Source organism: Natator depressus, chromosome 7 (genome assembly GCF_965152275.1).
Source record: "Natator depressus isolate rNatDep1 chromosome 7, rNatDep2.hap1, whole genome shotgun sequence".
NCBI classification, from domain to species: Eukaryota; Metazoa; Chordata; order Testudines; family Cheloniidae; genus Natator; species Natator depressus.
Window position 1 is genome coordinate 89,911,851 of NC_134240.1, and position 13,184 is coordinate 89,925,034.

Genomic DNA, 13,184 nt, shown 5'->3' on the forward strand with positions numbered 1-13,184 from the left:
GGTTGCAGTGAGCCTCTGAAGCTAGCATAAACCACCTGGAACCGTGGGACCCATGGGGACAAAGTCGGAGCTCTGCCACGCAGTGTTTCACATAGGACCTGATCCATCTTCTATTGCAGGCAAAGGGAGTGTTTCAATAAGAGTTGGATATGGCCATAAATTCAAATTAATCATGACAGAGACTGAAGTAGGGCCTGCCCCCAACTGAATTCAATATTACTATGCTTGTGAGTAAGAATTGGCAGGCAAAATAGTGCTTTCCCCCCGCCCCCATTTTCCAACATGAATCTCACACTCTTTATATACACGAGAGAGTTAGAATAAATGTTACAAAGCCAAGATGTATGTTGGCAGAAATGTTATTAACAGACACACTTTTTTTCACAGAAACAAAATGTGGTGGTTTATTGCATTAGCCTATCTAATACAAGTTGTTACAAGCTCAGAAGAACTCATCAAGAAGAAAAGAAACATGAATCCTGAAACGTTTATGAATATTGTAAGTCAAGTATTTGTGAAAATGTTAACTATAATGGAGCATAATAATTAGACACAGGCCTGAAAGTTCAGGTTGCGGGCCGCATTTCAAATTTTCAACCACAACATTTGGGAATGTCTTGTTTTGGGATTTAGAAAGGCTCATTAAAGACATCCACCAAGTGACCGAATTGAAAACCTTGGATCCAAGTTTAGGTCCATATTTAATATTGATAATGTTTCATTAACAAGTTTTCTCTTTAACTTTTTCCCTTCCCCCACTATACTATATCTTCCCCACTATACCTTCAGTCTGTTTTTCCAAAAGGGCCTTTCAATTTATCTGTATTGAAGGATAGATCAGGGGAAGTATGAAGTGTGCATATAAGTAAGTCCACTATAAATGGGAGTGATCTCTTATATTCAGTTCCATGCATTTCCTTGTTCCCGGGCAGAAAATTCTTCGCACCTCTCTTTTCTTCTCATATGTCATGGTTCCCTATTTTGAGACTGGATCTGAGCCAGCAATAATAAGTCTACATAATAGTTATGCTCAAACACTTTTTTTTTCTTTTTTTCTTTTTTCTTTTTTTTTTTGGACAACCCTTTGGGAAGTGATTGCTTGATGTATGTATGTTAAGGGATTATTAAATAGATTATTATGATTTAAAGTATGAAGCATAAGATGGATCTTTACAAGAGAGAAATTGTAAGAAAATGTGGAGCTGAACAGATGGAGACTTTGCAAAGGGAGTGAATTTCAAGGAGGGAGTGAAGCAGAGAAAGGATGTTTGGTGTGTTTCTGTGGTATTGTAAACACTTTATAACCTTACTTTTAGAAAGAACTTTATTATGAATCCTCTTATATCGTGGAGCCAACCATTTTCTGAGATGTAAAGATATATAATTATTATAGGACAAAGCAAATCTAAGAGAGTCTAAAGTTTGGTTTAATTGAAACTCCCCAGTGGAGTGGATTTTAATAGCTAGAGCTGTCAGAAGGCAAGGACAATCACTGTCAGAGAATTACACAAGAGCATGCTGGATTCCTGCACCTCTTGTGTTTTCCTGCAGTGCTGGCCCTTCAGGTTAGGCAAGATGGAGTTCGCCTACCTGGTTTTGGCTCAGGTATATTGCAATCATTATCTGCAGATGTAAATTGTCTCAGAAAGATTTAGCATGTCAATTTTGCTACCCAATGTTCAGTTGAGTTGTCAGCAGACACCATTGCTTATAATCTTCTGGTTCTTACGAGTTCCTAAAGCTGGCATTTTTCCAGAATGCTCTGCACAAACCTACTCGTCACATACAAGGATGAAGTGTTTATATGATTAAATACTCAGGGTCTGGGTTCCAGACCCTATCTCCACTCCATGTGCTTAATTACCTTTCTGTTTGGGTTCATGTTGCAGTCCTGGCAAGCTCCCCCAGCTGGACACTCACAAGGCTGTTGTGTTTGGGCCTCTCACACTGGGCCCATGTGCTTTAAGTGTCCCCTAGTCCGAGTAGTCTGTAACACTGTCTCTTTTCTTGGCCTCTCTGGCATGCTTCCTGGGCACAGGCTCCTTGTTTGTTACCCCGTCACCAGTGCTAATACCCAGATTCCCCCATACTTTAAGATCATCCTATCCCTGAGCTCCAAGTTTGTGGCAACTCTGTGTTTACAGTGAAACAAACAGATGCACAGATTTCTCAAAAGATTCCAAAAACCAATAACTCTTTACTTTAGCTAGCACAAGAAATATACAGAGCTAGACAAAACTATAAGAATTCTGTACACATTTTCCTGCCTCAATTTCCTCACACTCTTGAGCATTCTTTGAGCTTAGGGCAGAGTACACTAAGGAGTCCAGGATACCATCTCCTGCACATGGCTTTTCCTCCAAATTATGGAGTCTCTCCTCTTCTCTGCACACAGTTTCCTTATTCCTCAGCCAGTCCTGCAGTTAAATAGAACAGTTCTACTATGACAGCATGTCCCTCTTTTCCTTTTTCCTGACCAAATGCCCTTTGTGTCATTCTTTGAGTTCCTCTTTGTCAGGGATCAGGCTCATCAGGTGATCAATGTCCCACCAGATGATCTATTGTTTAGTTACCTCCTCCCTGGAGTTCAGACTTTGAAAAACTGGTTTGCCCTGGGCAGCAATCATCTATTTGCTAAAGGTGCTCCATTTGAATGGAGGATCATCAAAGTTGAGTGGCCTACCATTGTTCCTGATCAGAGAGATAGGCGACAACCCTGACAGCTGATGGTGACTGGTACACATTCAATGATACGGCAATTTCATAAAATCAACCAGAATTCTTAAGTTGTACATAGGCAAATTCTCCAAATCATCACAGATCTAAAGTTACTTTTTATTATATTGTTTAATAGTCATTAATGCTTTTTATGCCCAAATAAATTTGTTAGTCTCTAAGGTGCCACAAGGACTCCTCATTGTTATTCCAATTAAAACTATTTTCAAATAATAGATTCCTGAATATTTATTCCCTTCCGACTAATGCCATTGCATTTGGATGTGTGAAGGAAGAACATGGAAATGTTTACATTCTTTGTAGAGAAATTTTCTAAGCTTTTCCACGACTAATCCAGCCTTCTTAGCACCTCCTTGTTCAGATAATTGGGCTGGAAATCTCAGGAGAACAAGCTCTCCGGGAATATTTTCAATACTTCCTGGTTTGGGCCAGGTTAGGAATAAAATTCTCTCACTATTTTAGGCTTTGTTCCATATCCCAGTTGAAACTAATTAAGTGCAGGAACTCATAGAAGTTAAACAAACACTTATGCTAACACTTCCTCGTGGGGAAATGCCCTCTTCCCTGCAACAGATAATTAAAAATCTGATACCTGTAAACAATCTTAGACATTTATTTTAATTCCCTCAGAGTCAGTTGATCTGCTTTGAAGGATATCCCAGTGAGGAGTATGAAGTTCTGACTGAGGATGGCTATTATTTGAGAATAAACAGAATTCCTTATGGCAGAGAAGAACCTACAGACAAAGGTATGGCTCCATTTTGCTTGATGCAAAAAACCCCAAATAACACTCATCCAAAATTAAAAAAAAAAAAAAAACCAACCCACCAATCCAAGTAAATATATACATATATTGGAGGCATGTTTAATATCTGTGGAAAAATCCTGAATCTAAATATCAGACTGAAAACCAGTCAATCAAGTCTTTACAAATTTCTATATGTTCATGATTTTTTCTGAACAAAACGGGGTGTGGAAAATTGAGAACAATTAGGTCATGGTTTTTGACATTAGCAATGACATAAGTTTGAGAACAGGAGAGGCTGGATGTCTGTTGGCTGAGTTGCACAGTGATTTTTTTTTCCCCCTATGAATTCATGACTTTTGTATATTTTGTTCTGTTTGGTGGTTGTTATGTCAAGCAACCAGCCTTAGTTATGAGTAACTAAGAACAGGGATTTAGTATGGAAATACTTAGGAAATCTTAACTACAGATTTTAGCAGCATTACAGCTAATTATACATGTATATGTATGGAATATTAATGACAGCCGTAGCTAAAATTCCCTAAACATTTCCATTCTAAACCCCTCTTTACCGTTGCTTTTAACTATAGCTAATTATTTGTCATGGGGTATCATACTTGTGGGTGTGCTCTGATTTAAAGGTTTTATCAGCATGTGTTTGGGATGAGTGAAATACAGTATGTCATTTTGCCATGTTACTTTACCAAACCTGTATTTCTGTATTCCATTTATTTAGGTCCAAAGCCAGCTGTGCTTCTCCAGCATGGATTGTTTGGTCAAGGTAGCAACTGGGTCGAAAATTTGGCCAATAACAGCCTGGGCTTCATGCTAGCAGATGCTGGCTATGATGTTTGGATAGGAAATAGCAGAGGCACAACCTGGTCTCAAAGACACCAGAAATTTTCAGTTGCCCAAGAGGAATTTTGGGATTTCAGGTAGGATGAACTGGAGAGAAACTAGTGAAAGTGGCAAACTGTTTTGCTTGTTGGCAATTCTGTATGTGTGGTGATCCATGTTTCTCTTAATTCATGTGAACTTCAATTTGTGTGGTTTGTGCACAGCAACGGTGCTCATACAGGATTTAGATCTGTAATTTGGCTCCATTCTCAAGGCTTTGGGAGGCCAACAGTTTAAATCAGCAGAGAACCTCCTCCTCCTGCACCCCTTACTCACATCATTAATGCCACTGATTTTCAGTAGCACTAGGACTGAAAGATGTAGCACAGAGTTAAACAGAACCCTCTGTGTGGTAGAAACCTTTGCATTGAAACATTTCTTTGTCAGGGCCATTAGTCACCTACAGAAATATAATGTGCTGTTAGATATGTTTAGTTCATTAAATATCACAAAGAATCTTTCCCTCCCTGCAATCCTATCCAGTGGCCAAGGGCAGTCAGTCCCTGAGCACAAAGCAGAACAGGGATTGCTCTCACCTTGCACCAGGGGGATAGTTTGTCCCAAAGAGAATAAGGAGGAGCATGGAACTGGCCCTACCCTCTTCCATTTGCACCAGTCCAGAGTGGGCAAGGTGAACTATGGGGAGCAGGCAGCATCATGCTAAACGGGCAACTGCACATTCCCTTTCATGTGCGGAGGCTCAGGCATAAAATGCATGGAATACAGGTTTCAGGCAATGTTATCAAGCTTTCCAGCTGGCTGCTGCCTCCCCTTTGGGCATTATTTAACTATAGCTGAGCCATTTCCTAACAAGCTGCTTGTTAGTTATTTACTGGAACTGGGTCTAGTTATTAGAATACCTTTTAAAGGACATTACCATTTTCCTTTAGCACAGAAGCAGAATTAAAAGAGCATTGGGCTAACATTAATTCAAATATCATGGCTTGGCCAACAGAGCAGTCTTATCTTTCCTAGGTTTGTAAACACACTCAATATTGAAAAATAAATAAGGCATCTGTATTATGTAGAGAGACAAAGACTCAAACTCGGGGCTGGCAAACCTAAGCTGGGCTGGATCCCTGAATAGTCGGGTCTGTCAGATAACAGCTCAATGGTTCACCAGTGTTGCATTCAAATGTATGTGGGCAGGATTTGCTGGCCAGATTCTCTCCTTAGCCGGAGCACCACTCGCTGCAAAGCTGGTTACAGCTCCCTGATTCTGAGAGCAAGCCGTGCTAATCTTCAGATGCTGCTGGGTAGCTCAAGGCTGCAGAACTCATATAGTGTCTTTAATGGACCCTTTACCAGTGAGGGGGTTGAGGGAAGGATGGAGTAGTAGCCAGAGGCACAGCTCCAGGTCCCACGCAGTTGCACTCAGCAGAGAGCTTCCCTAAACAATGGGAATTTTCTCCTGGAAATTTACCCCCAAATTCCAGCCCCTTTATGTCACCTTAGTGGTTCATAGGAGCCATAACTTACTTGAGAATCTGGCCCTATAACTTCATTATGTGGTTAACTTCATATTTTTATATTGCAGTTTTCATGAAATGGGCAAATATGACCTTCAAGCTATGATAAACTTTATTCTGCAGGAAACTGGACAGAAGCAACTGTATTATGTTGGCTACTCCCAGGGCAGCACTATTGGTATGCTAGCAGAATTTGATGCATTTGCATTGTACTTTTCTCTCTCAAGTAAGAGAGGCTATTATTAACTCTTTCATATGTTTATAAGCAGAAAATTGCAGAGACAATTCCCATTTTTGTTTAACATTGTGCAAGTACTTTATATAGGGCTAAGTCCAGGATTCCTTTCTCAGTTTTCAGTCAGACCTGATTCAGGTAAACGTCCCACTGAAGCCATGGAGCCTGTGATTTATTCAGAGATGGCCAACAGATTCCTAGAACAACCAGAGAGGTTTTGGTGACCACCAAAGGTTCCTCTCTTGCTAAACTTCATCTTGCTGTCACAAATGGAATATTTGACTATACTTCAGCCTGAAATATCTTTCATTGCTGAAGGGACCAGGATACTCCCTAAAATTAACCAAGGGACTCTGCACCAAATTCATGGCTTTTGTTTTCAAGTGAAATGCATGGTGCTCCCTTCTTCCATACTAATGGATAGTCTAGCCCAAGCGTGAAAATGAGCTTATTGTTCCAACTCAGACCTATCAAGTGTGATGGGGCAAGGCCAGATGGCTATAGTAAAGTAGTGGGAGACAGATATATTAGCCACAGACTAAATAAATCCCTGTTACCAGGATAAGCAAGTGGCAGCTGCTCCAGATCAATTAAGACACCTGGGGCCAATTAAGATCTTTCCAGAAGGCAGCTAGGTTGACTGGGACACCTGAAGCCAATCAGGGGCTGGCTGAAACTAGTTAAAAGCCTCCCAGTTAGTCAGGTGGGACCATGTGTCAGGAGTTGTAGGAGGAAGCCATGCCATGGGAGATACTGAGCAATACAAACCATATCAGGCACAAGGAAGGAGGCCCTGAGGTAAGGGTGAAGTAGATATTGAGGAAGGCGAGGGGGAAGGCTGCTGTGGGGAAGTGGCCCAGGGAATTGTACATGTCCTGTTTCCAAAAGGTCCGCTACCATGGCTAATACTATTAGGGTCCCTGGGCTGGAGCCCGGAGTAGAGGGCGGGCCCAGGCTCCCCTCCCCCACCTCCATCTCCCCCCCAAATTAATAACTGAGTCTGGGAGACAACAGAGACTGTGCAAGGGAGAGTAGCTTCTCCTCACCTCCCTTGCTGGCTTATGATGAAAATGGCTCAGTAGGCTGTGACCTTTGCCTCTAGAGAGAGAAGGGCTATGTGGAGGGTCACAGTGAGCCTCTGAGGCTAGCAAAATCCACCAGGAAGTGCGGGACCCATGGAAACAAGGTCAGAGCTTTGTCACACAAGTTATCATATTCTCTGTTAGCAATAGGGACAAAAGACTATCCTTTTAGTCTCAATAACTGATAATCGAGAGAGCTGTTTCTTGGCAATAGGCATTAAAAAGGTCCATATATTTGACCACAGAAATAAAGAAATAATCTCCTTTTAACATCTCTGCTGTGAAAGTGATATAAAAGTTAAACGGACAGGTCATGAACAAATATCCCTGCTAACGCCTCTGAAATGATGATGACTTTGGTACAGTTCCCATTTCTGCCTGTTCTTCTTCTGGGCTAAATTGCATCATTCAGCACAGTCACAGCACTGTTATGTCAGTCCCTGGCTAAACTATTTTATGACATCACCTGTCCTGATTCGTAGTCAAGGGCCATCCCAAACTGCATGCAAATTCCCTCATTCTGTATTAGAACTGATTTCTTCTAAACCAAATACTACATGCTGGGTCCTGATGAACTCTCTGGTGGAGTTTTCAAACAAATGCCTGTAAGTATTCAGTTGTTGTTTTGTAAGATTTCTGTAACTATTCTCTTTCACTTTCTCAGCGTTCATAGCATTTTCCTCCATGCCACAGCTGGCACAGAAAGTCAAAATGTTTTTTGCCTTGGCTCCTGCTGTCACCGCTGGACACACCAAAAGCCCTATGGTAAAAATGTTGTTAATGCCTGAAGGAGCATTACAGGTATGAGATTTCTCTGTATTTTATTACGCTACTGAGTTACTGGTCTTTAAAAAGAGGCATTGTACCTGAACAGGAGTTCCGCGCGATCAGATAATACAAAAGGAAATATGCTGTAAACAGTTTAGATTGTCACTGGAATATTAATTCCGTCACAGTGCGTGTATGTTCAGTAGCGTTTGTGGTGGTTTGGTTGATTAAATATATGCCTTCATAACACTCTCAGTATGTGCAAAGTGTCAGACTTAACATCCCTGTTCAGAGTCTTATCTGTTGAATTCGTGACTTCAGTATGTTTAAATTAGCCATTTTAATGCTGTGTTCAAGTATTTTTTTTAATTGATCTGAATGTGAATTTTCCAACTTCATGTTCAGCTTATTGTATCGATACCTCAAAGTCATATGCATCCGAATGGTATCTGTACAAGTCAGGGGTAGAGGGTGGGAAATACAATTCTGCCTTCTTGCCTCGAATGAATGAAAATTCCATGAGGTACGCATGTATTAACTATGACGTTTGTGGAATACACAGTTGATGGAGGCACAATTGTGGTCCTAATAGCTACATGAAAACCTCAAGGAAGTCAGTTAAAGGTATGATGTGGATCAGGCCTGGACCGTGATAAGGGAACTATACAAAATACACTTTGAAGGTTCACTGTAAATAATGCCCTTTCATTTTCACAGGATATTCTTGGCAAAAAAGACTTCCGCTGGTGGGGTAAGACTATGAGGGAGCTTGCTGCCACAATGTGCTGCTATGAATTACCTAATAGACTTTGTGCCAATATATTTTTCTTTGCGGGTGGATTCAATGAGAAAAACCTAAATATGGTATGTGTGTATCTATATCAACCATATTTTAGTGATGATGAACTGAAAAAGTTAGCTTGATTTTTAAACAGCATTTGTGCCAAATGTGCAATTATTTAATTTGGAATGAGTAAAGCAGGGTCCTTTAATTGTTATAGAGTTTTGCTAGGGACTTTCTAACATGATGAGAATGGAGAAAGCAGATGCCTCAATAATGCAGGGAGTGATAAGCAGTTTAACTGGGAATCTCTGTAGCCTACAATTGGCTTAGTAGTTTGGCTAATGTGTTACCTGTCTTTTTCTCAATAAAGCAGTGTAAATGTTTAATATGGCATTAAAATATCACGGTCAAATTTGGAGTTTATAGCCTACAGTCCCAGGCCCTGAATTGTATAACAGCAGTGTCACAGAAGCCCCAGGGTGGGTGGGTGCAGGTGCATGCTATGGCCAGAGCAGTTATGTAGGGTGGGTCACAATGCTTGCTTTTCAGTGCTATGGGTAGGCCGTCTGCATTGGTTTCCAGTGGGACAGGTGGGCAGGAGACAGGCTGTTGGAGCCACTGCCCCCAAAACATTACTCGGGAGAACATACTGTAGCACAGTGTAGTGGCCATAGATGGGTTATGCTAAAGTCCTAATGACTATCTGTCCATTTGAGGAGGTGGTGTGTGTGAATTCCATTCCTCAACCTAACCTCCCCTACACTAGAATGCAGCCCAATAAGGAAAATCTGCAGTTCCCTAACAGGCACCAGTTGCCAACTGATACTTAGCAATAATATTATTAAGTTGTCTGTAGGCTTAACAGGCCAAAGATAAAAGTAAAGTCTGCAGACAGCACTGCAAGGTACTCACTGTCGCACAGTCACACTTTGCAAAGCTATGTTGACATGGAATATTTAATCTTCTCTCTGGGGGAAATGTTGAGAGTCCAATGGTAATCCATTTGCCAGAGGTGTCATTTACATGGCAATCTGGAGTTCTCTGAATAAAAAAATGAAATGGAAATTTATGCCTCGTGTGAGCTGGTATCTTGCTCAACCTGCTCTGAAACAAAGTCCCATGCAATACATAGAGTCAAAGACTTGCACCCTTCCAGGGGTGGGTTAAGGTTGGCTCTTAGCACAGAAATTAAGGACAGGAAACAAAGTGCAGCCCAGCTTTCTACTCAAACTTGGCTGTTCCTACATGAGGCTGCTTAAGCAACACCCCTGACTCCTCTCTTCATAGAGAGCAACTCCCACTTCCTTTATATTCAGGTGGTCTGACAATCCACCTAGCTCAATGGGTCAATAGAATCCCCCAAGATCTACACATGGTAAAAGCATGAGGTAGTTCAGGCAAATATTGCAAGCCTGTTTTTTATCTAGCACTCAGAACCATAACTCAGACAGAATTAAACCAAACCTTACAATAGGTTCAAGGAGAGCTTAACATTTTAGATGTTTTCTTACTACTTTTGGCAGAACTGTCATTTAAGTAATTGATTTAAAAATTAACAGATAGGAGAGGGAATTATATTTGTGAAAATATTGCAGTTTTTCTGGCTATCCAACTTGCTCCAGTTTGGATGATTTGTAATGCTGTAGTTACTGAACTGAATGGTGTTTTGTTATGTAGAATCCTGCCTTTCTCCCATTTCATTTAGAAAACACATGATATCTTAAAATTGTTTTCTTGCAGAGTCGAATGGATGTGTACACAGGCCGCTTTCCAGATGAAACATCTGCTAAAAACTTACTGCACTGGGCCCAGGTAAAGCTTCTGAAATCTTTCAATATTCTGTGATTTATGCTCTCTGATCATAGTTAAAACCTGATTTATTCAGAACAGACAGGTATTTATTTATCAATGAGATTTTAATATAGTGACATAATCCTTTGAGTTCCATCTTTGACGTTGTTGGTTACTGAGAGTTTTCAGTGTGAAAGGACAGGCATGTAGGAAAGCTATGAATATTAAGATTGTAAAGTCACACACTCAAAAGTTAGGAAATTCCAGAATCAAGTTTGCTCAGGCAACTTTAATTAAGCCCCCTTGTGCATAGATATTCTGATACAGTCTTTAATTACATGATCACAAGCTATTTTTTTCCACAGGGCCCTGCCTCATTCAGTGCACAGGATGGACATGGTTCAGGAAACCTAGACATTTTCCAATAAACACCAACTGATTTAACTGAAATTTGCCAAAGGAATTTAGCCTGAACTAGATGCCCAGCCTGAAAAACTTCAGCCTAAATTAAAGTTTGGCAAACTGAAAACAGGGTCTTATAATGAAAAGTGCCAGGTGATCTTAACTATAGGGGTTGCTGCTCATCTCAGTGACGAACACCAGTATAGAAAGCAGTTCTGAAAAGGAAAATTATAATTTAAGACTATTGTGTCGAGAGAGAGTGGAAAAACTCATGGGCTATGTAATACCAAAATCTGTCAATACAAAGTTCTTAAAAAGCACCCCTTGTGCACAACGTTAATGATGAAGTTAACAAAAAGGAAAAACTTGTTAGCAGATACAGATTAAAAATTACTCGTCGCCAATGAAAAGTGAGAAGTGATTTTATTTTTTTATGCTCAAAATGTGCTGTTGTAGATGCAAAGGGTTAAATTCTGATCCTATTGAAGTCAATGAGTATTTTGCCAAAATTTCATCCAAAATGTCTAAAGTCCTGCATACTGTAATATAATTGATTCATAATAGTTTAAGACAGAACAGCACACTGATATGCAAAGGCATGTGGATAATTTGTCTAATTTTATACTTTCTTTTCTTCTTTTTGCTAGGCAGTTAAATCAGGAGAATTCAAATATTTTGACTACGGCAGTGAGAACAAGGCTAAGTACAACCAGGTAGAGAGAGATGACTTTTATTGAAAACTAAGTGATCTTTTAAAAATAAGAATGATCCCCTGCCTTCCCACACTCAGTCACAACACATCCCCAATCTGTTACAGCATTTGACTACAGGAAAACTAGCATTAGTTTATGGACTTTTGGGGTGTATTTAATATGGGTTTCATCCATTTGAAAAACTTAATTATACTGTCTCCTTTTGCTCCTCATTTCATCTCCTCCATCATTTGTTCATTTCCTCTCTTTCCCCAGGCTTCTCTGCACCTGCTCATCTGGTCGACTTCTTCTTCACTTTCTGTGTTCACCTGTGTTCACTGCTGCTTTGTCCTCACCTTCCATGCATAAGGTCATTGTTACTTGGCCCTTGTCTCCTCCTGTACGTGCTCCTCCGCTTCTCGGTCTTCCTCTCTCCCTGCACAGCCTCCAGCTTTCTTTCTTCCCCACTGCCTTGTATATGTTCCAGTTCCCTTCCTGAACGTTCTCCTGATCCTGGTTCCCTGCCATGTGTTTCCTTTCTCCTCTGATCTCCTATTCATACTGCCTGCTTCTCTTCTCTGCTAGATGTTTATCTCCAGCTGGGTGGGTCTTGGCTCTTCTCCCACTGGCAACTTCTTCTCAGCAGCAAGTCTGTGAGAACAATTCCTTTTCCTCCTCCTACTCCCATGTAGCGCTGATCCCTAGTGAGGAAACTAGGCAGGCTTATCCCGCTGATTTCCAGTGACCCTAATGGGCACCCAGACGCTATGTCACAAAGATGAATTGGGACACATGTAGAAGGCAACAACAGGTGCTGTGTAGACTATTGACCACGTTTTGAGAGCTGCTGTCCCAAAACACCGTTCATCTCAGATGAATCTGGCAATTTTGCACAGCAGTCAAATGGTTAATCAATGATTTTTGTTTAAAAATTAAGACAGGGTCTGAGACTTACATTTTTGTCTTTCAGTCTGTCCCTCCCTTCTATAAGATAGAAGATATGACTGTGCCCACTGCAGTATGGTCCGGTGGAGAGGACTGGATGGTAGACCCAAAGGATATTGACATGTTACTCCCTCAAATTACTAACCTAGTTTACCACAAGAATATTTCTGACTGGAACCACTGGGATTTCACCTGGGGTCTTGATGCAGCCAAGCGTGTGTACAGTGAAATTATTGCATTGATGGGAAAGTATCCATAAAACCACACAGCATTGTTTGAGAATTAATTAGTTAATTTAGATTTATTGAAATCTACTTTCTGTATGTGTGGCAATAGGATACTTTTCTAGTTGCTATTTTTTTTGAGTCAATCATGGTGCTTGTAAATGGATTGGGGGATTACTGTGAAAGGATTTAATATGTACTTTTTTTTTTTTTTTTTTTTTTGGTCATGGTACCAATTTTTCCCCATCTTCCTGGTGAAATTCAGCAACCAGGATTCTGTTACTCAGAAAACTGAACTATATTTCTCAAAGGAAACACTTCTGAAACCAAAACTAAAATCCTATAGTGCACATTACAGCTGTGAGCCAGAATATGCATGCATGCCTTAAATCTTTTAGCACAGTCCATCATTAG

The 13,184-nt window shown here is 40.6% G+C and overlaps 1 protein-coding gene across 1 annotated transcript; it reads left to right on the forward strand.

Moving 5' to 3' along the window:
* Positions 1–394: 394 nt before the first annotated feature.
* On the forward strand, positions 395–12,805 carry LOC141991645 (lipase member M-like). The gene is made up of 9 exons (XM_074959979.1): positions 395–499; positions 3,367–3,484; positions 4,218–4,416; positions 5,916–6,025; positions 7,829–7,965; positions 8,650–8,796; positions 10,457–10,528; positions 11,557–11,622; positions 12,572–12,805. The coding sequence occupies exons 1-9, from the start codon at positions 395–397 to the stop codon at positions 12,803–12,805; spliced, it is 1,188 nt and encodes a 395-aa protein (XP_074816080.1).
* Positions 12,806–13,184: the final 379 nt, after the last annotated feature.